Source organism: Acanthaster planci, linkage group LG04 (genome assembly GCF_054643075.1).
Source record: "Acanthaster planci isolate LZ-2023a linkage group LG04, COTS_SCS, whole genome shotgun sequence".
NCBI classification, from domain to species: domain Eukaryota; kingdom Metazoa; phylum Echinodermata; class Asteroidea; order Valvatida; family Acanthasteridae; genus Acanthaster; species Acanthaster planci.
Window position 1 is genome coordinate 8,073,476 of NC_141780.1, and position 23,085 is coordinate 8,096,560.

General features: G+C 39.5%; 2 protein-coding genes across 2 annotated transcripts in view; one reads left to right on the forward strand and one right to left on the reverse strand.

Moving 5' to 3' along the window:
- metap2 (methionyl aminopeptidase 2) lies at positions 1 to 20,839 on the forward strand. Its single transcript, XM_022226831.2, has 10 exons — positions 1 to 205; positions 5,424 to 5,540; positions 7,343 to 7,571; positions 8,330 to 8,491; positions 10,037 to 10,218; positions 11,561 to 11,655; positions 12,703 to 12,903; positions 14,493 to 14,608; positions 14,965 to 15,095; positions 16,516 to 20,839. The coding sequence occupies exons 1-10, from the start codon at positions 25 to 27 to the stop codon at positions 16,635 to 16,637; spliced, it is 1,536 nt and encodes a 511-aa protein (XP_022082523.2). The 5' UTR covers positions 1 to 24; the 3' UTR covers positions 16,638 to 20,839.
- Positions 20,739 to 23,085, reverse strand: part of LOC110974946 (uncharacterized) — a 14,521-nt gene continuing 12,174 nt past the window's right edge. Inside the window, exon 6 of the mRNA XM_022226944.2 lies at positions 20,739 to 22,856. Within this exon, the coding sequence (XP_022082636.2) occupies positions 22,539 to 22,856 (318 nt within the window). The 3' untranslated portion in view covers positions 20,739 to 22,538. The remainder of the gene's footprint in view (positions 22,857 to 23,085) is intronic.

A 23,085-nucleotide genomic window follows, 5' to 3' on the forward strand; every position in this document is an offset into this window, starting at 1 on the left:
ATCGGACTGTGACGTTCGGCATAAATGCATGCACATAGTACCACTAGACAAGGGCCGGCTAGGTGTACGTACATGTACAATATGGCGACGACTGTGGCTCAGAAAAATGCTGAAATAAAAACGGACCAGGTTGAAGACGACGTCGTTGGCAACGCAGAGACAGGTGCAGATAAAAAGAAGAAAAGGAGGAAAAAGAAAAAGACAGGTAAGCTAGGCCTTTAATGCGCAAATGTATTTTGTCGCAGTTGTGGGAGCTAAGATCTGGAGCGGCGAGAAATGGTAGTGCGGCAGTGGTATATCGGCCAGTTGCGAATTTGTCGTGCATGTTGTGAATTGGAGGGAGCCATGTCAACTCGACCGTTTGCCCATATCCGGCATGGAGGTAGAATGTACCTCCATGGTTTGCCGACTCGAGTCAACTCGACTCTCGACCAACTCGACCGTCGACCAACTCGACCGTTGTTCCTTCAACTATAAAGGTCAACTCGACTCTCGACCAACTCGACCGTGCAAACGGTGCAACAGGGACAGGGCATAGAAACAACACTTTTTTCCTACTTCTGGATCGTGCATGTAATTTGTTTTACTGTGCGTGTGATCTGTGCATGCGCAGGGTGTGGTGACAGATTTCGGGGGTTCGTGCGTGCTTGCATTTTCTCAAATAGGGAAAATTATTTTGGAGTATCTCATTGGCACAAGTTCAATTATTGATTACATTTCAGTCGATTTCGTGGGTTCATTGAGCCGAAATTAGAATCCATAATTTTCGCGATCTGGAACTGATCCGATCTTTAATTTTGCCCTTTTAAAATCTATTTTTCAGGGAAAGGGTTTGTCTAATAAACCCATGTATCAACCATGCGGTCGAGTTGGCAAACGGTCGAGTTTGGTAAATGGTCAAGTTGACTCGACTTTGAAGTCGAGTTGATCAACGGACAAGTTGGTTTAATGGTCGAGTTGGTCGACGGTCGAGTTGGTCAGGAGTCAAGTTGACTCAAGTCAAGTTAGCAAACGGTCGAGTAGACCTACAACCAGTTAGAGGATCCTGATCAGGATGAAGCAAGTGGTTCATGCCATGGCGTTAATATGGTGCTGTCTAGAGAAAGGGGTGTTTATTACCATTAGCACCCTCTTCCTATAATAAGGAAAACGAAGTCCACTTTTTCAAACTAGGCTTAACTTTCATTCAGAACTTAAGGATTTATTCCTTAATCCTAGTACAAGTAGCTCTGGTTTTGGTAAATTTTGACAGTATATAAGCAAGAAAACCAGAATTTTTTAACCCGAATTTGGCGAAAGACGACCGCATTACGCCAGTTTGTTTCACGTCTGGTTACCCGACCCAGCCATTGTGGATATACTGAATTACATTAGAGAAACTTTTATGGTTCGAGGTCAAGGAACCAGACCACATGCGCTCATTTGTCTTCATTCACAACTCTTCGTCGCGTCATTTTACACTGCCGTATTACCCCATAATTTCCCCCCAAACCAAAGCCCTTCCGTCTTTTGTTTCTAATATGAAAGAGGACATCACCGCCAACTTATTTAGGTAAGTTGTTTGGAAAATGTAGACCTTGTTTCCTTATTATAGGAACAGGGTGCTAATGATAATGAACTCCGAGAAAAGACATGTACATGTAGGCCTAGCCCAGGTTGGACGACGTCTACATTGCACTGTGACTAACGCAATGCAGTGTAGACGTCGTCCAATGTGGGCTAATGTAAGCCTAGACTTTGTGTGTCTGATGATGTATGCATTGGGCATAGAGTGCAGTAGGCCTACATCGTCAGGCCTGTCAGGTATGGCTTGACACATGATATGAATTAACCGGGATGTGGTTTGTAACTTAGTCCTGCATTCCTGTTTTTCTTCTGGCTGAGGTGTCTGGTGGATGGCAGGGAACTTGTTAAAAGTTTCAGAGGTTGCTTCCTTCGGAAAGAGTTCACAGGTTGCTTCCTACAGAAAGAGTTCCATATGCAGATGCCAGTAATTATTCCGTCCAGTATCCTAATAGCCATCAGAAAACAAAAACATGTCCAGAAAAGTTCAGTTTGGGAAGGAAAATGCTGAGTTGTTTGCTTAGAAATAGAACTTTTCAGACCAGTCTCACAGGTTATGCACAGGTTGTCAAGTGGCGTCCACATACATGTATAGAACTCTTTCTCTTTTTACTTATCTTATACTTAAAGGCCAAAGCTAAATCCTGAACATTTTTGTGAACTGAAAATGGCCCAGATTTGTATCATCACAGAATTAAATCTTTACACATGTATGTATTTGAAGCATTGTGGCAGGGTTCAAAATTAACTTCAATATCTTGATGGCCTGCAGGGCCAGTGGTTAAGTGCACCGCACTGGCCCTTGTGAAAATTTGGTAGCCCGGGTTGAGTACATGTAATGAAATCGATCAGGCCCACCACACATGCCCATTTGTATCAGTTGAAGTAACCAAACAGCTGATTGGCCAGCCTGGCTGGACTTGGACACTTTTTAAGGCCAAAAAACTGCATGTAGTTCTGCTTCTGGTTACGTGACCAATCCTAAATTTTTGGCACGACCATAAAATTTATATCAGTTAGAAAAACACACTTAGAAAAAAAAAGGAAAAACAAATCCTGTCTTCACAAAACAACTCTCAACAAAGTTTTCACATCTAAAAGCTTGCATTTTTTGTTTGCCTGATTACATTCACCATATTTGGAGAGAAAGTTCCGTTACTTTCACAAGTTCCCTTCGCATTTCGCTATCGCAGTGATGAAAACATGCATGCATTATTGCTCGATGCACAGAAGCAAGGCTTTACTGGTTCCTGTTGCCCGCGCCACTGCCAAAGAAGGCATGATGGTAATGCGGCAGCCAGTCCATGCATCCCGGTCAAAATAGCGTTGTACAATTCACTGTACACACATGCAACTCTACAGCTGCACATCGAAAAACAAGAATGATGTCGCATGAAGATTTCTACAAGTTCATTCCCAGAACTTGATCTGTTTTCTTTATACATGTATGCATTTTTTGTGTTCACAAATTTAATTTGAGGTTATATTGCTTATACCAAACGATCGGACTCAACGCGACTCAACCTGTAAAGGTTTAGTTGGTGTCCGTGGGAGATAACGTTAAACTGGCATTGGTAGAAAATGATACCAGCCAACATACCATCGCAGGCACCTGCTGCACATGTATGAGCTGTGTGCATGACCATGCAGTGAACAGAATGTCGTACCGCTACGTGTGTGTGTGTGGCACACGAGCCCAACCGCGCGGCCTGTAGAATTATGCTGTGAACTTGAAAGTTCTGCGCCGATGGTTTGAAACATGAGTCGTCAATTGTGATGAAAGTTTTGAAAATGTGGCAGTGTTCCCAAATGACCACTGTCCCCCCAGGCCATCGTTTTGGGAGAATGCAATTGCCCACTGAATTTTTTGGTGGTCTCGGCCTAGCGGACCACTGTTAATTTTTACCCCTATTGTGGTTTTTTAACCGCCACTTTATGGGTCTAATTTAGGTAGGTCTACTACGTCTACACCATGTTGGTTCTTCCTGAAAAAAACAAGGCACATGGGCTTAATCGCGACAATTGCTAAATACCTCGTCACTCACATATCTCACCTCATGCTGGAGTCACCCAGTCATAACAGTTGACTGCCTACCCATAGCAAGTATGTGTTGTCAGTTATGGGTAGTTACATGTACATGTAGCTATGGGTAGTCTGGACTGAGAATTGTTCTTGGAGCAACTCCCATTCATTGTGCACTGCTCTGATTTAAAGCGACTTGACTCTGTAGCCCTGTAGCAAGCTGCAAGATACATGTGCATGTACTCTATTAGGACTTCAACTTTTATTATCATTCTCAATGGTCACAAAGGCAACTCCATCAACTGGGTAGCTAGACATTATTGGGTTATTATAAACTGGCAGGGTATTCTGCAGTTACTCCAAAAAATAAAATAACAATCTGGAACTTTATATGTTGGTAAGATTCATTTTGGAGGGTATGTTTTGGCCAGTTACTTTCTATTGATTTTCACATTTTTCAATACATATAAGAAGATACAGGAAAACAGACTAATTCCTGTTTGCCTCTGTGAACAAGATTGCATCTGTTCAGTGTGCATGCATTTTGTCCTTTATTCCACAATTTCAGGTCATTGTTTACGCAGGCACCGGTTCTGTTACACTCCTTTTGACATTCATCACATGATTTTATTTTAATAGTCTGCCACAAATAATCTTGAAAATCCCCCTCAGATGGAAAAAAAAGCTGGAATTAGTTTTGGCAGTGAATACATGTATATCATCAGCCTTTTCAATACACAATTTGATCACTTTTATGTTATGGATTGAGGAATTTTTTACAAAGTCATGAAATGTAAGACTTGGAAAATGCTAATCCATGCTTATTTTCAGATATACCGTCTTAATTAAAGAATAATCCATTAACAAAAATTAATAAAAGTTTTTTCACTTCGTGAAAACAGAAAAACCCAGAGGTGTTTTTTCATATTGCATTATACACGCTTATGTCACTTCGTGAAAAAAATATGCGCTTAAAGAAAATTGTTACATTTCGTTCCATTCTAACATACGAGCGCAGGTGTTCATGTACATGTACAACATCGTTCACATGCATGTGTACACGTACAGACTCGTGCAGAAATTGTGTATATTGTCACTAGTTTTACCCTGCAAACGTTTTGACTTTTTGTCACTTGGTGAAAACGGAGAAACACAGAGACTAAGCTATTTTTAGTTGTTTGTTTACAGTTACTAGGAAAGTAAACAACATTTTGCTTTGAAACCCTGCTAATTTGTTATTAGGATCAAAGGAAGTACAATGGTAGGAAAAACTCCAGATTGAAAATTTCTGATTTGCCGGGTTTTTGTCACTTCGTGAAAACACCAACGATATGTCCGTGCCCCCTGAGCAAGTGTTATCTTTATGTTGCCCCACATTGCTTAACATTTGAAGCAAATTACTATTCGGCCAAGCTGTCAACTTGTAGCAAACCATTACCAACCAAAGAGATTTATGCACAGTATACATTACCTGTAAAAAGTTGCCAATTATGCACACGTGAAAGTGTTGACCCAGATCATGACTTACACGTAATGTCTATCCAGGGAGAATTCTGAAGAAATATAGAGCTTTAATATCAACACTCTCGGTTAGGGAAAAGGGAAATCCAGAATGTGGAAGCATTTTAGGGGCCATAATTGGTGGGCTGATGGTGGGTCAGAGTAAAATTTGTAATGATTGACAACTTTAGCTGAATGAAAAAAAGATGTTAGAATTGGTGAGAATAAAGGACACAAGTCATGTAGTTCTACAGAAATGCAGTGTTCAAGGAATTCTATACAGATCTACTCATCTGTCAAGTTTGTTATTTCTGGGTTTTTCTTTTTCTTTTGACAGGAGGATCTGCTGCAGAGGCAGAAGGGGATGGGCCAGTCACAAATGGAGAGGTGGAGAAACTGACAGATGACGTCAAGAAACAAACCTTGGAGGATCGTAATGAGGGAGCTGTGATTGGTACATGTACACGAGCAATTCCAGAAATTAGGGGTCCATTTTTTTTTCGTGTCCCTGTCACGTCTGACATGATTTTGTAAGTTCAGAACACATTTTCTAATTTCCAAGAGTGCTGAATTAATGCCAACTAGCTGCCAAACAGACAGTAATACAGTACATGTAGTTTGAAATCAATTCCGGTGATATTTCCATGTCAAATAACAAAGGTCAGATGTAACAGGGACAAAAAAAGGTCACACTTTTGGACCCGGGTCTGTCCACATTAACAGCTACATTTGCGTGACATTCAATAAAACTTCCCAACTGTAAAATTTTGCCATTATTTTTGCTTACCTATGTCTTCACTGTTTCTGATTGTTGCCACAGAAAGGCAAAGACAAATTGAGCAGTATTTAAGAAATTAAAGAAGTTCATTTCTGAAGATATAAGATTTGTCACATGGACAGACACTTTGTCCCTTAAATGTGAAAATTAAATTCAAAACATAATTGAAAATTACCTGCAATGTATTAAATACTCTTTTTAGCTTACTTTTAGAAACTTTCATGATCTCATAAAAACATTTCCAATGTAGATAACACTGACATTTATTTCAAGAAAAATATGTAACGTTTGTCAATGGACAGACATCACGTTTGTCGCATGGACAGATATAACGCATGTCACATGAACAAACATTTTTCTGATGTTTGAATTAGAGCATGAAAACAGAATTGTTAACAAACCAGACTAGTTTTTTGTTTTCAGTTTTCAAAATCAGTTTTGTTAAAAAAACTATTAAACCTCAGCTAAAATGAACACTGTAAGTTTTTCTAAATGAGTAACATTTGTCACATGGACAGACACAACGTTTGTCACATACATGTGACAATGAATAACCAAATCCTATTAAACTGTGCATACTAATCTCCACAATTATACATATATCACTAAAATTGTTAAAAGTTCTTTCCTGACTTTCAACACATAAAGAAAGAGATGATTTTGGTTATTTGTAAATGTATCCATTAGTGTGGACAGACCCACCCCTAATTTCTGGAATTACCCACATGTACATTAACAGTGTTAGCCAGCATTGTACAGTAGTCTAGACCATTGTAAGATCAGTCATGAGTAACAGGGTAAACAGTGACAAAAGAATGCTTTATTTGCAGTTCATTTAAATAGCTTATGACTTGAATTCAGACTGAAGGTCTTATGATGGTCTTAAGAGGTCTCAACTTCAACACTAATGTTAACCCAACATCTCTTACCATAGAGTCAGTTTCATCTCACTCCATAGCATGGATATTTTCTGTGCTCCGAAAATATTTGGGACACTTCTTTTTCATAGAGACATACATGTAGAGTTGCAAGGTTTGGAATGAAACTTTGAGTTTTTGTGCGGCACCACACCTAGACAGTGAGTACTGCAGAATTAATTATGGGTTACCATAGCCCTGTCAGACTCAGCTAAAGGCCACGTGTATATAAGTGTCTGAGGGGAACTTGTTGAACTGGGTGATCACTGATTAACAGCATCCGAATATACTGGCTATGTTGGGACGATGGGAGCTGGTCCCAACCCACAATGGTCCTGTTGGATCCTGTGGTGGCTGGTAATCGCAGACTTCCAGGCCATGTCTCTCTCTCAGTTGTTGACCTGTTGGACCTTGTTGCACTCTGCTGGCAAGCAACTTGGACAAATGATGCACATTCATGCATTTGGCAGGGTTTCTGCACCGAGCATCGTGGAGTGTTAGGCAGAGTGTCAACCTCTGTGGAATTGAAAAGTAGCCTCTTGCTTTTACCTTTTCCGGCAGGTGAAGAGAAGGAGGAGGGAGGAGAAGGAGAGGGCGACACAGAGAACAGCAAAAAGAAGAAGAGGCGAAGAAAGAAGAAAGGTGGAGTTTTATGCGTTGAAGGAGAAGGCCAAACGATACCGTGTGCTGGCAAGAAACAGACGGACCCTCCAACAATCCCAGTCTCTGAGCTGTTCCCAGACGGGGCATTTCCCGAGGGCCAGATAATGGAACACCCTGTAGGGAATGGGTGAGTGAACTGTCGAGGTTTGGGTTTTCGGGATAGGAAATGGTCGAGTTTGGAAGCTGGCTACAGTGTACTTGGATATTGAACGATTTGCTCTATTGTTCCACCTAACTTTGTGGGCAGTTTCAGTTAGAAACTTCTCAAGTCTACATGTAAATCCATCTCCATCAAACCTAGTGGCATATTATCTCTGCTTATAAAACAGGAACATCAAGCCAATATACTTGTACCTATGGATTAATAGTAGATGGGCCTTAACTTCAAAACAATCCAAACCATCCTGATAAATTCTGGAGGTTCTACATGAAAGAGGATTATCTTAGCAACCAAGGGTTTGAATGATTGAGTATCTTAAAATGCAGCCTCTTGTTTTAGCATGGGCTTTTTGTTTTGTTGCAGAAAATGCTCCAAGGTTTAATGTTTGTTGGATTTGGGAGATTTTGCTAAGGTTCCAAAGAAATTCCAAGCTGTGTTTATTCTGTTTTTCGGAAACAAACTGTGCCCAGAAATTCAAAATCACAACAGTTTATTACACTTTAAACATCACCTCGAGGTGAAGTCATCATTTCTAGAGGTTATGTAACGACATGTTACATATTTGCCAGACAAATTTTGGCATTTTTCTAACAAATTACCATGCATCTGAGATTTTTCATTAAATTGTGGGTTGACTGAGATGAACTGAACAGCAATACACTACAAGAACTGTTCATCGGTACAGATTGATTTGATAAAACTTCTCCTTCTTTCAACATTTACAGACAGACCGCCGCTTGGCGTGTGACAAGTGAGGAAAAGAAGGCACTGAACAAGGCACACAATGACGTATACAATGAGCTCCGCCAGGCCGCAGAAGCTCACCGGCAAGTCAGGAAATATGTGCAGAGCTTCATCAAGCCAGGCCTGACCATGATTGACATATGGTAATGCACTCTCGTGGGTTGTAGACTCTTTCCTGTTCATCACAGGAGAGAGAGAGACTAGTTGTCAAGCCTTTGATCTGTCTTATGCTAACTGTCTGTGGATTTCATGCACCAGGCAACTTTTCCTTGGATCATCTGATTTACTGGTTTCCACTTCACAGTCATGCCACTGAAATTTGAAAAACTCTGAACAAAGTCTTGTAAAGAATGGAATTTCCTTGTTTTTCCGTCAAAAAAGTCTAAGTTGCTTGCACAAGTGTCCCAGTGCCAGTGAATGAGAGAAAGGTTGAGTTGATCACCACTTGGTTCCTGACTGCATAATTACTTGGAGGAGGGCCTTGTCCAAATGTAGCGGCTGTGGCTAGAAATTTTGGTCGAGTTCGGGCGGCCTGTTCTCAAGAACACTGTCCTTGGAACAGGATCACACACCACCTCTTCGTCAGGGTTTTACAGGAACACACGGAAAAACTCTTGAGATTTTGATTTTTGAACAGCTGCAAAAAGTAGAGAGATGGCTTCCAAAGCCATAGACCATGTTGACAATGGGAAGTTTTGCAAAATTAACATTAATTATTTTCCGAAACACAGAAATGAATGTTCCTGTTTATATAGAAAAGAATTCAGCCCATCCAAACCTTAACTCTCGAATAATGTACATGGATGCTGCCATGTTTACATATTGCTGGTGATAACCGGTTGTTTGTTCCTGGCATTTGAGCAGCTGACCCACGAACAACAAATCGAGCTGTTTGTGAACATACGGGAACAAGCCGCCCAAACTCAGCCATCACTTAAGCCAATGGGAGCCACTGGCTAGTGGCTATAAACACTTTGTATAAATGTATACGCTACTCCTTGTCACAGCCAGTTGATTCAGACTCAGTCTTAAGAATGACAATAGGGTGACCAGGAGCAGTCAATCCATCTCCCCTTGTATATGGGATACATGTTTTAAATTGACATAGAGTGGCATGTATTGACCAGCAAACTGCAAATGTCTACTCGTGTTGTCAGCTCAAAGGAAGGTCATTGCAAGGTGACAAAGTTCCCTCTCATGGCTGCTTGACAGTTGTCAGAATATTTAGGAGTTCACATGCACAGGTATTTATATGGTTGCATGAGCACGGGTGACCAAGTTGTGTCGGAATGGGTGGTCTTTGCGTATCAATATTTTTTAAGTAATCCACTCCGTGCGGGAACAAGAGATGGTGCGCTTTCACATAGCAACATTCGTCCTTTAGTGGGAACTAACATACAGATACATGCTCATGCACATCTGGCTTGGGATGTGCTGAGCACATGCAACCAGTTTCTGTCAAGAGTGTACGGTCTCTGCTCGTGTGCCAGGTACTCAGATGAAACAATTCCCACCAACCTGTCTCTTCTTCGCCGGTGAGGGGGTGCTGCAAGCCGGGATGGACCAGTCAAAGAGTTTGAGAATTGTCAGACAGGGACAAAACAGAGGCTACACTGATCAAACGTCAGAGAAGTGGTTTGTTCTCAGTCAGGATATTGACAACTGACTTGTGTCTTTTCCCCCGTTAGTGAAAGACTTGAGACTGCCTCCAGGAAGCTGATTGACGAGAATGGTCTGGCAGCAGGTTTAGCCTTCCCTACAGGCTGCTCTATCAACCACTGTGCAGCTCACTACACTCCTAATGCTGGTGATCCCACTGTTCTGCAGTATGACGACGTCTGCAAGATTGACTTTGGCACCCATATAAATGGTAGAGTGTTTTGCTTTGTCAAATACATTCATCACTACAGAGCTCACTCAAGAGAGGAATCAATTTAATTATTGATATTTTACTGGAAATTTGTGTTTTACTTGCATTTGCAAATGTCATTTTCTTATTAATAAGACAGCGATACATGTAAATGGTAGTTTCTTTGTGAAATTTATGTTCCAAAGTAGACGACGATTAAATAATATTCCATACCCAGTGCGAATGAAATGGTTTTATTCAGAAAATGGACTGAAGTTTCAAGTGGAGAGAAGTTTATACAGCCTCTGACCACTCTCTAAGACCATTTTCCAGTATTTTGTTGAGACAGAGATGACGTATTGAGTACATCACTTTTGAGATCTGAATTCAAATGTCGGAGTAATGGATGTCTTGAGATTTGTTCAGAGACCGAAACCAAGTCATCTTTGAAAAGACGGATTGTTGAGTAATCTGCTGGCATGGTTACTGGAAACAGTGTGCAGGAATGGAAATTGGAAATTTCATTTTTCTAACACGTTGTGCTTATGCAGGAATGGAAATTGGACATTTCATATTTCTAACACATTGTGCTTATAAAGGAATGGAAATTGGAAATTTCATTTTTCTAACACATTGTGCTTATAAAGGAATGGAAATTGGAAATTTCATTTTTCTAACACATTGTGCTTATAAAGGAATGGAAATTGGACATTTCATATTTCTAACACATTGTGCTTATGCAGGAATGGAAATTGGAAATTTCATTTTTCTAACACATTGTGCTTATAAAGGAATGGAAATTGGAAATTTCATTTTTCTAACACATTGTGCTTACAAAGGAATGGAAATTGGACATTTCATATTTCTAACACGTTGTGCTTATGCAGGAATGGAAATTGGAAATTTCATTTTTCTAACACATTGTGCTTATAAAGGAATGGAAATTGGACATTTCATATTTCTAACACATTGTGCTTATAAAGGAATGGAAATTGGAAATTTCATTTTTCTAACACATTGTGCTTATAAAGGAATGGAAATTGGAAATTTCATTTTTCTAACACATTGTGCTTACAAAGGAATGGAAATTGGACATTTCATATTTCTAACACGTTGTGCTTATGCAGGAATGGAAATTGGAAATTTCATTTTTCTAACACATTGTGCTTATGCATTATATACAGGAAATGTGTTGGCTTGTTTTTTTCAGGCACTAGTCATGTTTTTTTTCTTCTGCCACATATTTTGTAACTGTGAGCATTGGAACTAATGATATTCAGTATTGATCATTGCATTTATAAATTGGTGACTGCTTTGTTACAGTAAATCATTAAGTACATGATTTCTTTATTTGTCTGCACAGGTAGAATAATTGACTGTGCATTCACAGTGGCGTTTAATCCCAGATATGACCCACTTCTAGAAGCTGTTAAAGATGCTACCAACACAGGCATAAAGGTACATCACTGAGTAGACACAGAGTTTTTCCTAATTTTTTTACTGAGGTGTTTTCTATATTAGCGCCCAGTTCACAGTACATTTCACTATCCCATATACATCTTACAGGCTCATTTGGGGAATTTCTGTTATATTTGGTGGGTATCTGCTGGGTTGTGTTTTCCTCTAGCATGTATTTTAAGAGGGAAATTTTAGTCTTTAGCAGTATACATTTGCCTTGAGTGACTCCTTATACTTCTATTTATTTATTTATTTATTTATTTATTTATTTTCGGGCAATGCAAATACATAGAGCACAAGATATAGAAAATTAAGAAAACAAGCCGTGGATTACTCTAAAGCAAAACAAATCACTATACAAGGAGCTATCCAAAAAGACAAATCACACACAAATAATCAAGGAATAATAAAAATTAACACAATAAAATCATGAAAATTCTACTGCCGAATACATTTATAAAAAATACACTAAATCTCATTGTGTTTTATCTAGTACAATAAAAACAGAATAATAATAAATTCATTTGTTTCAAGTTAGTTTAAAATTAATCTTATTACTATATTTAAAATACTTGAGGAGGGCGCCTTCAGGTAGAAGAAAAGGCCATAAATACAAAACTAAACAGTTCAGCAGAACACCGATCCTCTACACTGGCTCGGTGAACAGAAAGAAAGTAAGGCATCAGTTACCACAGCACCAATATATCCACACCAAAAAATCCACACCAAAAATACACAATTACTGGTCATATAATTACCCTTGAAAACAATGTTGGAGGTAAGAGGAAATTCAAGTACGTATATATCTACCAAACCAAGCATGCACAAACCAAACCAGCCGAAGAAAAAATAATGGGAGGCAAGATCATTTATTCTAACAAAAACCGATGCTACTATTAATGTATGAAAATGTAACCAAATCAACAAGTTTCATGGGAAACCTATCAGTTAGACTGCAGTGTAGAGGTCATTTTTTTTCCCTGATATTTGGTATTTGCCACAGGTTTCAAAAATTACACAAATTTCCTCTTTGATGTTTACTTTTAGGAGGCGGGGATTGATGTCCGATTATGCGACATTGGTGAGAGAATACAGGAGGTCATGGAATCCTACGAGGTGGAGCTGAATGGGAAGACCTACCAGGTCCGGCCAATCCGCAACCTGAACGGTCACTCCATCGGTCAGTATAGAATACACGCAGGCAAAACGGTGCCCATCGTCAAGGGCGGAGAAGCAACCAAGATGGAGGTGGGTACCAGGGCAGAAGTTTGGGCAAACTGTTCCTCGGTCAATCATTCATGGAATTTGCTCATTTCAAACAGCAAATCCTTCCTCTCTGAGCCTTTCAGTTCCTTGCACTGATAAGAAATATGAATGCACACGTCAAACACAGTCTGGGTTGGCAGGATTTTTTTGTTCAATCCACCTCTTTCCATTTAAATCAGCTGTTTGGATTCAGTAAATGAATAAGCCACTTGCGAGTTTAATTTGAATAAAATCTGGTACACTGTGCTATCCGATTGCACAGAAACATAATAATTTGAATTCCCCAGACCAAAGACACTGTTCCTGTACCTCGTGATTTGGGGCAAGCTTTTGCATTGCAACTACCATCTCTGGAATGGACTGGTTCTTTTGTGCCGTTCTTATCCATTGAGAACAGTGTATTGTTGGAAGGCGTCTCTAATGTAACTAAGCAAAAGCTTGCCCCGAATCACGAGGTATAGCGATAGTGGTTATAGTATGGAGAATTCAAGTTGTTATGTTCATGTGAATTTTAAGAACTCAGTGTACCAGATTTTATTCAATTTAATTCGCAAATGGCTATTTGATGTGAAGGATTTTAATCATATATAATTGTATTTCATTTACATTGCCCACTTCAGAGTTTGACATAGTAAAGTATCAGCACTCTCTTTTTATTGTGTCTTCAACATATAAATTTATTTGGGATTTTTACCCTGCCCAACATGTATTTAACACCTTTGGTATCCCTTATTGCAGGGATAACAAATTAGAAAGTTTGCATGTTAAAAAGCTCAGATTTCTGAGGTATACATTGACATGCAAACTCTCTACGGTTTTTGACATAATTGCTCAAGGTCACTGTTTTGAACAGTGTCGAAAGAACATTTTGGATGTGTCAGTGGTATTGGTGGTTTTTGTGTTTTGAAAGTTTTTAAATTGTTTTAACCACTTCATGCCGGGGCATTTTTCATCGTTGATGATGCTGGGCTGGCATTTTTCCATTTTCAAAATCCTTCAAAAATTCATCATTTCATTTAACGGTCGTTTCTAGCCACACAAAGTAATCTTTAGGCACTACTCTAAGTTAACAGGTGACCTTCATTGACGCCCGAGTATTTCAGCCAGGCCTGCAGCCTTGTAAACAGAGCCCAGATTGTGCGGTGTTATATAACTTTCTTTTGTTCACGAATCTGGCTCAGTGCACTCCTGACTTGTTTTCAATAGGGGCCAGATAAGCGTGCAGCGGTGCTGTGTGGCTCATCGCTGCGGTGGTGGAGAGCTTTTGTCTCCGGTGGTAATCCGCTCGCGCTCAATGCCCCAAACCCTGGTATACGTTTTCAATATAAGGCTGGATCATCACCACTTTTGAGAGTGAAAAATGTCGGTAATGCCCAGCAGCTTGGTCTTTTGTTCGGAGTACGGTCTTTTGTTACAGGGCCCTGTTTCCTTTGTCCGAGTTCGGAGACCCTGGCCACACATATAAACCATACGTCTCCAATTCCGGAGTCCCCGGCAGGAAGTGGTTAAGGGTTCACAAAATTTTACGAAAATTTTAAGTATTGGTGAGCATGATTTTGTGTTCTTTCCAGGAGAATGAGTTCTATGCAATTGAGACATTTGGCAGCACAGGCAAAGGAGTTGTGCATGATGACATGGAGTGCTCTCATTACATGAAGAACTTTAATGCTGGACATGTACCCCTGAGGTAATTTCTGTTAACTGACTGGAATTGTTTCCTTTGTTTTTCAAGACTTGCCTGTCTTCCTTGTTAAATGACTTGATGAGTATTTCCACTTTCACCCTCATCGAGATGCATCAGTCTTCATATATATATGTATATAGGGAATGCTTTTGTCCCATCTTGTAATTGCAAAAGAGTTGCCTCAAATGAAGCATAATTGGTAGCACTTTGAAATGAAGGATTTGTTTGGTTAGGATCCTATGTCCGGAGTGTCAAACTCAAGTTTTTGTGAAGGCTATAGTCTTTTTTAAATCTCTCTGTGAAACCCAGAATATGGTGTTCCAAGGAACCACTTCAGTTTCTTTCTTTTGTCACCGCAGAATGGCCCGAGCCAAGCTCTTGTTGCACAAGATCAACACCCACTTTGGCACGCTAGCCTTCTGCAGACGTTGGCTGGATCGCATCGGGGAGACAAAGTACCTCATGGCCCTCAAAAACCTCTGCGACACAGGTATCTGAAACTGTGATGCTACAATGCTGAGAATCGTACCTGAAAGAGCCTATCTTGTGGACTCTTAGAGCGGTAGGAGTTAACCTCTATTGGCCAGTTACTACTGGTGAGGAGTCCTAAACGAGATAGGCTCTTTAATCAGACAGTGTCGTAGACAACATGTAACTCCTGATCTGAGACACTGTTGGCTCTATTTATGCTTGAAGCAGGTGCTAGAAGCTATTTAGAAAGGAAAAATCCTGCTTGGATAGCATTAGTTATATACGGGGAAACTGGTGGGCCAACTTACAGTTCAAGTACTAGTCAGTTGCTTTTTCACAATGTGCATATGCAGTACACTCACATTTTGCCATTGATTGTCGCTCTCATGACATACATGGCATCTCAGAAAATTTTGTTTCACCTGAATGGCTGCCTCTGTACTGATACATTAAATCCTTTATTGATAACCATCAGTATGTCCATGCCTAGGGACCAGGTTCCAAATGGTCTAGTAGATGGTCCAAACTCTCCATCGTTCATGTAATGTAAGTTGACCCATAGTTACACGTGCTGTAAAATACTCAGTACCAAATTGTACTTGAGCGTCGAGGCACTTGTACTCATTTAACAGTATTCAATTAAAAAAAACCTTTAACTTGCCATGACCATTAAAATACAATAAAAAAAAAATCAACCCTCGCAGACCGGTATTTAGTACGGTCCGACAAACAAAAGACTTAATACTAGCATGTGGGAACACTTACATATGACACATTTGCCATCTGTAGGATTACTAAGCCAATCATGTTCGCAAAACACTAAGTATTCCTAGTGTTGGTTCCAAGAATGTCCTGTTTATTCCCCAACACAAACCATCACCAGAAGAATCACAGAAAGATGCTAGTACATGGTCAAAAAAGGGCACTGTCACAGTGAAACTCATACTCATACTTGGAAATGCAAGTACTCATACACATACTCATATTTGAAAATGCAAGTACTTGTACTCGAAAATGCAAGCACTCATACTCAGAAGTGCAAGTACTCATGCTCGGACTTGTACTCGGAAGTACAAGTTCTTGTGCTTGAAAAACAGTACTTGTACATGGCTGGCAAAGTACCTGGACTTTCATGTACTCAGAAATCTAAGTTCTCGGCAGTACTCATTACTGAAAAAAGTATTGAACTACAGCAAAGGTTAGATGTAGTCATTGCTTGAATGTGGCCTGGTTTTTAAACCTTGATATCCTATGCAACACAAAACTGTTCTTCCTTTTTCCCCCTGTACGACCTGAAACCATACCAGCTTTTATTATTGTGTTACATCTACTGAGGAATAAATAAATTGTAATGCACTACCTTCAAAATGTATGCCTGGTGTAGTAAATCAATTAGACAGGTGGACATTTGTTTGTATGCCTGTTATTTGTCTTTGCAGGGATTGTAGATGCTTACCCACCCCTGTGTGACGTCAAGGGTTGCTACACTGCGCAGTTTGAGCACACAATCCTGCTGCGGCCAACCTGTAAGGAGGTGGTAAGCCGGGGTACCGACTACTAGTCATAGAAGACTGGTGCGTTGCGCTGACAGGTACCCAACCTCCAAGCAAAATTGTTGTCGCTGTTGGGAACTGAGAAGGTAGTGTTCATGGATCCTAATTGTTTGTGCACTGTAATCAGTGTGCATTCAGTGGAGTTTGGGCAGCTGTTTGTGAATGCATGTGACACTTGAAAGCACAATAATGAAAATAAAGACAAAAGAAACAATAAGTTGGCCAATTGGTGCATCTTGCGAGTGTTAAACCGTGTTCACATTGGACTTTTTTCTGCACGTGAAAACTTACTGCAGCATTCCTTCATGTCAGTCTACTGTGCATTCATACTTTGACTTTTATAAGCTCTACAGATACGTGTAGTTTACTCACCATGGGAGACTGGTAGAATGTTACACTTTAACATATGACATGGATATGACGGTGAGATGACCAAAGCCTGGTTTCCGTGAAGACGCAGACACAAATGGAAGAGATGGTGCATGACATCATTTGGCCCAAAAACTGAAACAAAATGGCATCCGAAACTCCGTGATTTTTTGCGGAAAATGTGCTTTTTAGATTGACTGTACTGCCTTATGATGCCAAACTTCTATTCCAGTTTCATGTATTTCATTGACAGTCAACTATTTAGTTGATCACTGGGGTGTAATTTTTAAGCATTAAGGAGAAAATGGACAAAATTCGTGGACCTAAGCAAGAGGGACATTGTTGCACGCCGGCTATGCCAGTATGCATGTTTGTATGGGGACGGCTATTTGACACAGACAGTCGGCAAAGTCGAACCTGGCTCAACTTTGCCGATCGTTTGCGGGCTGGTTTGGGTTTGTCTGTGTTGTTGGCCACATCTCCGTTTGACATGTTTCCATATGTCTGCGTAGCAGTTTGCGTCTTGATTGTGTTGCTCTTTACGTTTCTTACGTCATTGTGGAAACCAGGCTTTATAACAATGAGCGTTTGCAATTCTCGGGCCACCAGAGGGCCTGAAGAAAAAAAGAAACTCATAACAAACTCCCCACCAAAACATGAAAAAGAAAATAGAAAAATGCCACTGTCCAACTTGAAAATAATGTAAGATTCCTTTGTCATTAAAATCATTTGTTTTCCAACCCATGAATGTCTCTTTGGAAGTCGATTTAATGCCCTCTAAATCCCCAAAGTTGAGAAACCTTAATTTCTCATTAATCACATATTACCCGGGCCCCTACCTATGCCCACTGCTGTTCACACAAAAATTTGCTGGTTTGTTTCACTTTTTGTATGTAGAAATAAGCATCTTTGAAGTCAGTCACCAAGTAAAATGTTAATTACTTACATGCGCATTCTCTCTTGACATTGACCACTACGGTGCAGGTTACATCGCTAATTATTAATTCTCTTCTTTTTTTTTCAGTTGCCATACAAGTTTTATTATAATAATTCTTTATTCACTATACATTTCACTGTCATGAAGAACATATTGAATGGTTTTGAAGCAAATTCATTACCTATCAACTGTATTACGATCATGGTACGGTCGACAAACGACACATGTGAGATGGAACATACTTTACGCATAAGATGAGGTTCCGGATAATACGAGATAATTAAGTAAGTCCCGAGACACTCATAGTAACAAGAGTTGAACATAAATTGGCATGTTGCCATGCTATACCCAAGGAGACAAGGAACTGTACAACCATTTTCGTGTACCTCCAGGAAGCTGTACAGTAGATCTACAGCATGGAACTGTTCCCATCAGACTTTTCAATAGCTTCCCTGATAACTTACCATGGCTGCATAGAAATCTTCCATGACAATTTTGGCCAAGTAGTTTTACATCATGGCTGTGATAAAGTTGACAGGGAGGTCACTTTATCGCGTGTCCGCCCATTGCATTAAATTTTGTAATTCTACAGGAAAGTTGCATTAAGTTAACCAAAAAAGTTCTTTGTGAACACGTGTTTAGAGTTCATAGATTTTCTTCATTCTGTTGAAAGTACCTGTATTTAAACAAGAGAGCTTGAAAAGAAAAACCACATTTTTATAAGTGTGAACATTTGGTCTGATCAGGGCACTCAGAATATCTGTTCTGACTTGAGAAGGTATTTTTGACGTGCATAGATAAGCGCATACTTAGATAAGTTATTAGTTCTTAGTATTGAGGTGAACTAAACCCTGAATGGTTTTTAGGACATTTGTTAGTAATTTCAGCCCTTTTCTAATTTTTTTTTTTTTTTAGATGTCTAGGAAAATCGGACTCTGTTCCCTTTCACAAGGGTATTTCATTTTTTTTCACTCGAACCTAGAGACTTTCATATTGAAAGTTCCCCTGAGTAGTTAATGCTACTTCCGTGTTGCGGAAGGCCCTGACAGTTAATGCACATGCCCTCACTTTTGGGTACAGTTTTACGGTCACTAGAAAGCACAAAATATCCTGCATAAGTTGGCCAATGTCGGAGTCAGCATTCATGTAAAGTATTGCAACAGTAGTCTTTAAGAGTGTGAAAGCATTAGGACATCTAGATCACATGATTCTCTTAAACCCTGTACTCTTGAAGAATTTTGCGAGGAAGAAGCTTATCTGTTTCCAAACTCTTCCACTATGTAGGAAACTTAAAACTCAAAAGGGGTACATGTACATGTAAAGTAAAAGTGAGTACACCATACCTTCCTCGACCCTACGGAATTCTCCCAAACTCTGACGTGGATTTTGTTTGGTTTGAATGTGTGAAAAAGAGTATCCATCACAGGGTCATGCCCTCCTCAAAAGAATAGCCAAAAAGAAAAAAACAAAAAATATTGAGAAAGAGGAAGCAAAGGTCTGTTTCATTTCCCATCCTTCCAAAAGCGTGAGAAATCCCTCAAATGTAACCTCACCCCCCACAGCAAGAATTTTCCAGAATTTGTTTTTTGCCACCCCAAAAGAATTAAAAAAAAAAATTGGCCCCCCTTCAGTAGTTCTAGATTTGCCCTTGAAAGTGTAATGGTGAACTCCAAAAACCTCCTCTGCTTTTTCCTTTTGGGTTACACATAAACTGTTCTGCTTCTTGTACATGTAATTGATTTGAGTTTGGTTAATATCAGCCTCGGACAGGTTGCATACTGAGGACTGAATTGTCCTCTCACACAATTCTGTTTGGTTTGCTGGTATTCTATAAACATGTTTGGTCAAATTACTACATGAAAGTTTCCAAGTGGTTTCGTTGTATGTGGAGCATCGTTGAACTATGGTGTGATAGAACGTAATTATTTGTTTTTGTCAGTGTTATAATAACTTTAACTCAAATAACATAAATTCAGGCAACGTGCGCCTCGGTACCCAAGATGTTATTAAATTTCAAACCTTTTAGTGCCATTCTAAGGATATTGTTCATCTTTGTAGGTTTCTGTGTTTTTTCTGCAGCAGTATACCTTAATGTAGAATCCCACTTGTACAAAACACAGAAGGGTTAGTATGGGTGCTGTTTCAAGAAATACGAATAATGACACCAGGTTAAAGTTGACTGTTTCTGATTTGGGCACAGTGGCGTGAATTTATGCTAGAAATTGGGGACGGGATGATGGGAGGACTTGCCCAGTAATGGAAATTTGAAAAGTGTGTATGGGGGGGGGGGGTATGACACCATAATGGGGCGATGTTCGTAATACAAATGTACATCTGTAATAAGTATTACAGCCATGCAGAATCTTGCATCAGAGTGACTTATTTATGGCCCTTTTATTATGTATTTTAGTAGTTGGAAAGTCTGAAAAATGCCTTCCTCTTTAATTTTTTTTCTCTCCACAAAAAGTTGGGGATGATTCAGTAGCCCATCCCCCATTTCAGAAAGTGAGGGGATTATATATACTCCGCATGACCCCGTTTAGCCCGTGATTCCGGTAATCCAGATTCAACGAGGACAGCACATCAAGGATTCAATCGACACAGCAAAACACCTTTCGGGATTTAGGCCCATATTTGCTCATAAGAAACCTTTCGTAATGAAAGTTATAGAATGAAAATATAAATGTACCCAATCAGCAGTTATGTATTGCATCTGGTTGTATGACGTCAGTTTGAGATTTTGAATGTGTTCCTGCCAATAGATCTCAATGACCAAACAAATTTGTATCACAGACCCAATGCCTCAGTGTAACGGGAACTGTTTATCCTTACTCTTCATAGGATATCCATTACTCTGGGTTTTTTGAGCTGCTCCCAGTAATTAAACAAGCATGATTGAACGAATGAATTGTGTTGACTTTTCATTCAGTGTTTGACTACTCTATTGTCTTTTTTCCCAGAAAAGGATTTTACCAGTAAATAAATAATAGACCAACAGATCTAATTGAAAAATATCCAAATTGTCAGTAAAGATGGTAGTTTCTTCTGTGAATGATATGCGTCATTTACATTACGCATGTACTGATTTATTAATGGGCGAAACAATTTTCTAAGTTTTGGGGACAAGGCCCCGCCCCTAGCGATATCTCATTAACATAGGAAAATTGCATATCTGGGACGTACTTTGAGAAGACTTCGTGCCGCTAGCGTAATTTTTTTCAAGGAGGGTAGGGTAGTAATAATGAAATGGGCGTATCTGAACCATTGCGCATGCGTTTTTGGTAGGTAGGTACCAAAATGTTGCAGACTATTATTGTGGTTTCTCAAGTGTACGTCACGCGCAACGCCATCAGTTTTCAGGATTAATACATTCATTTGAAGCGTAACCCAAAGTAACCACATCAAAAGGAATTTTGTCCCATTTTCACATCCCCCATCGTGTTGTTTGGCATACATGTGAATGTTTTAACAGTTTGTCCACGGAAGTCTTCACGGATCCTTTAAATTTACAACTGAAACACAGTGCACGAATTGGTGTCGCAAAGGAGGGCGCTTTTCACCCTTCCTGGAAAAAGTTGAAAATAAAAAAGGAGGAAAAGCCAAGAAAGAAAGAGTTGAAAGGGGATGAAAACCTCTTTCTTGAAAAAAAACCTTAAAATGGACACTCCCACTGTAAGTTGATGGTTTATCATTTTCTTGCTCTCTACTGCTTTCCCTCGTGGAATTCCCCCGGAAAAAGGTAATTCCGGCCCACAGAAAAAATCGGGCATTGCATTAAAATTTTGAAGTTACACAATACAGCGACCACTACTTGAAGAAAAAAGGCTTTGTGTATATGTTGACCTATAACTACAATCTGATCGAACGTGAATTGTCTCAATCGATGTTGGTGAGAGCAATATCTTCAAGCAACCTTGTGCCCACATAGCGTAACGTTAAATTAAAAGAATGGTGTTTCTGGCAGATGTGTTTTACCGGAGATGCTTTGACTATTAAATTTCGGGGGAAATGCAGCGATAAAGCCTGTGCAATTGAAATCACATGTTTTCACCTGGCGCGTTAGCGATGTATCATTTCCCATTTATTCCAAGCACTCTGAACAAAACTGACATATTCCAAGGATTTTGGAACTACAACGCCTTAGTTTTGTTGGAACCTTGAATTTTAAATCCGATATGGATCGTATAAATAGATTTTATCCAGTTTGCGATCTTGGTAATTAAAGATTAATTTAAAATGTGATTTTCATGTTTAATCATAAATCTAAACAGCAATGTATCTTATGGTCTTAATTTTCAACCTTAAAGATGAAATGTGACATAATCTTGTAAGTCTTACCAAACACAATGAACCGGCAAGTCAAAATGTACACATATTTATAAAATAATTTAAAATGAAATTAAATAAAGTAACACATCATATCAGATAATACTGTAGGGTGCTATACTATACATTATCATATGCTACGCTATGCTATGCTATGCAAAAATTAAATTACAACCCATTACATATAACAGCACACTCTATAGGCTACTGCATGCTTTGTTGAATCAAGAAGCTATATTCACGAAGTATATTCAATTCAATTTCATACATTTAAACATCAGTTGGGTGTGGATACTTTCACACTATGCAAGCTAATGGATGTCGTCATGGTTACAGCCTCGCTCATGGCTGGAGTGCGATTTGTTCTAGTGCTAGAGATGTTCGAACTATTCCGCGATGCCTTGGTCTTTCTCCCCGCCTTGATGCCAAGTTTCTCTCGCCAGAGATTCCGGATGCGCAGGTTGCACCCGAAAGATACAAAGATGAAGACCCCCTGCAGTGAATTAAGGATGATGAAGAGATACCAAATGGCCTGGTGGTCGACGAAGCTGCCAAGGCATCCGAAGAGCCATGTGAAGCCCATGACGCAGGATACCTGGATGGTGTCAAAGATATTTACAAATATTTTTAACTCTAACATAAAACAGAAGCATTCGTTGGCTTGTGGTCTGAGTCAGTGGAATTACGACAAAATTAATAACCCCTTAGTTCAAACGAGGAAGGGAAACTCTACTTTTGCATATATGGAACGATGTCTCTGTTTATTTCGAAAGATTTTAGGCCAATTTTATTTTATTATAGTTTAGTTTTTTGGTTAGGTGTGT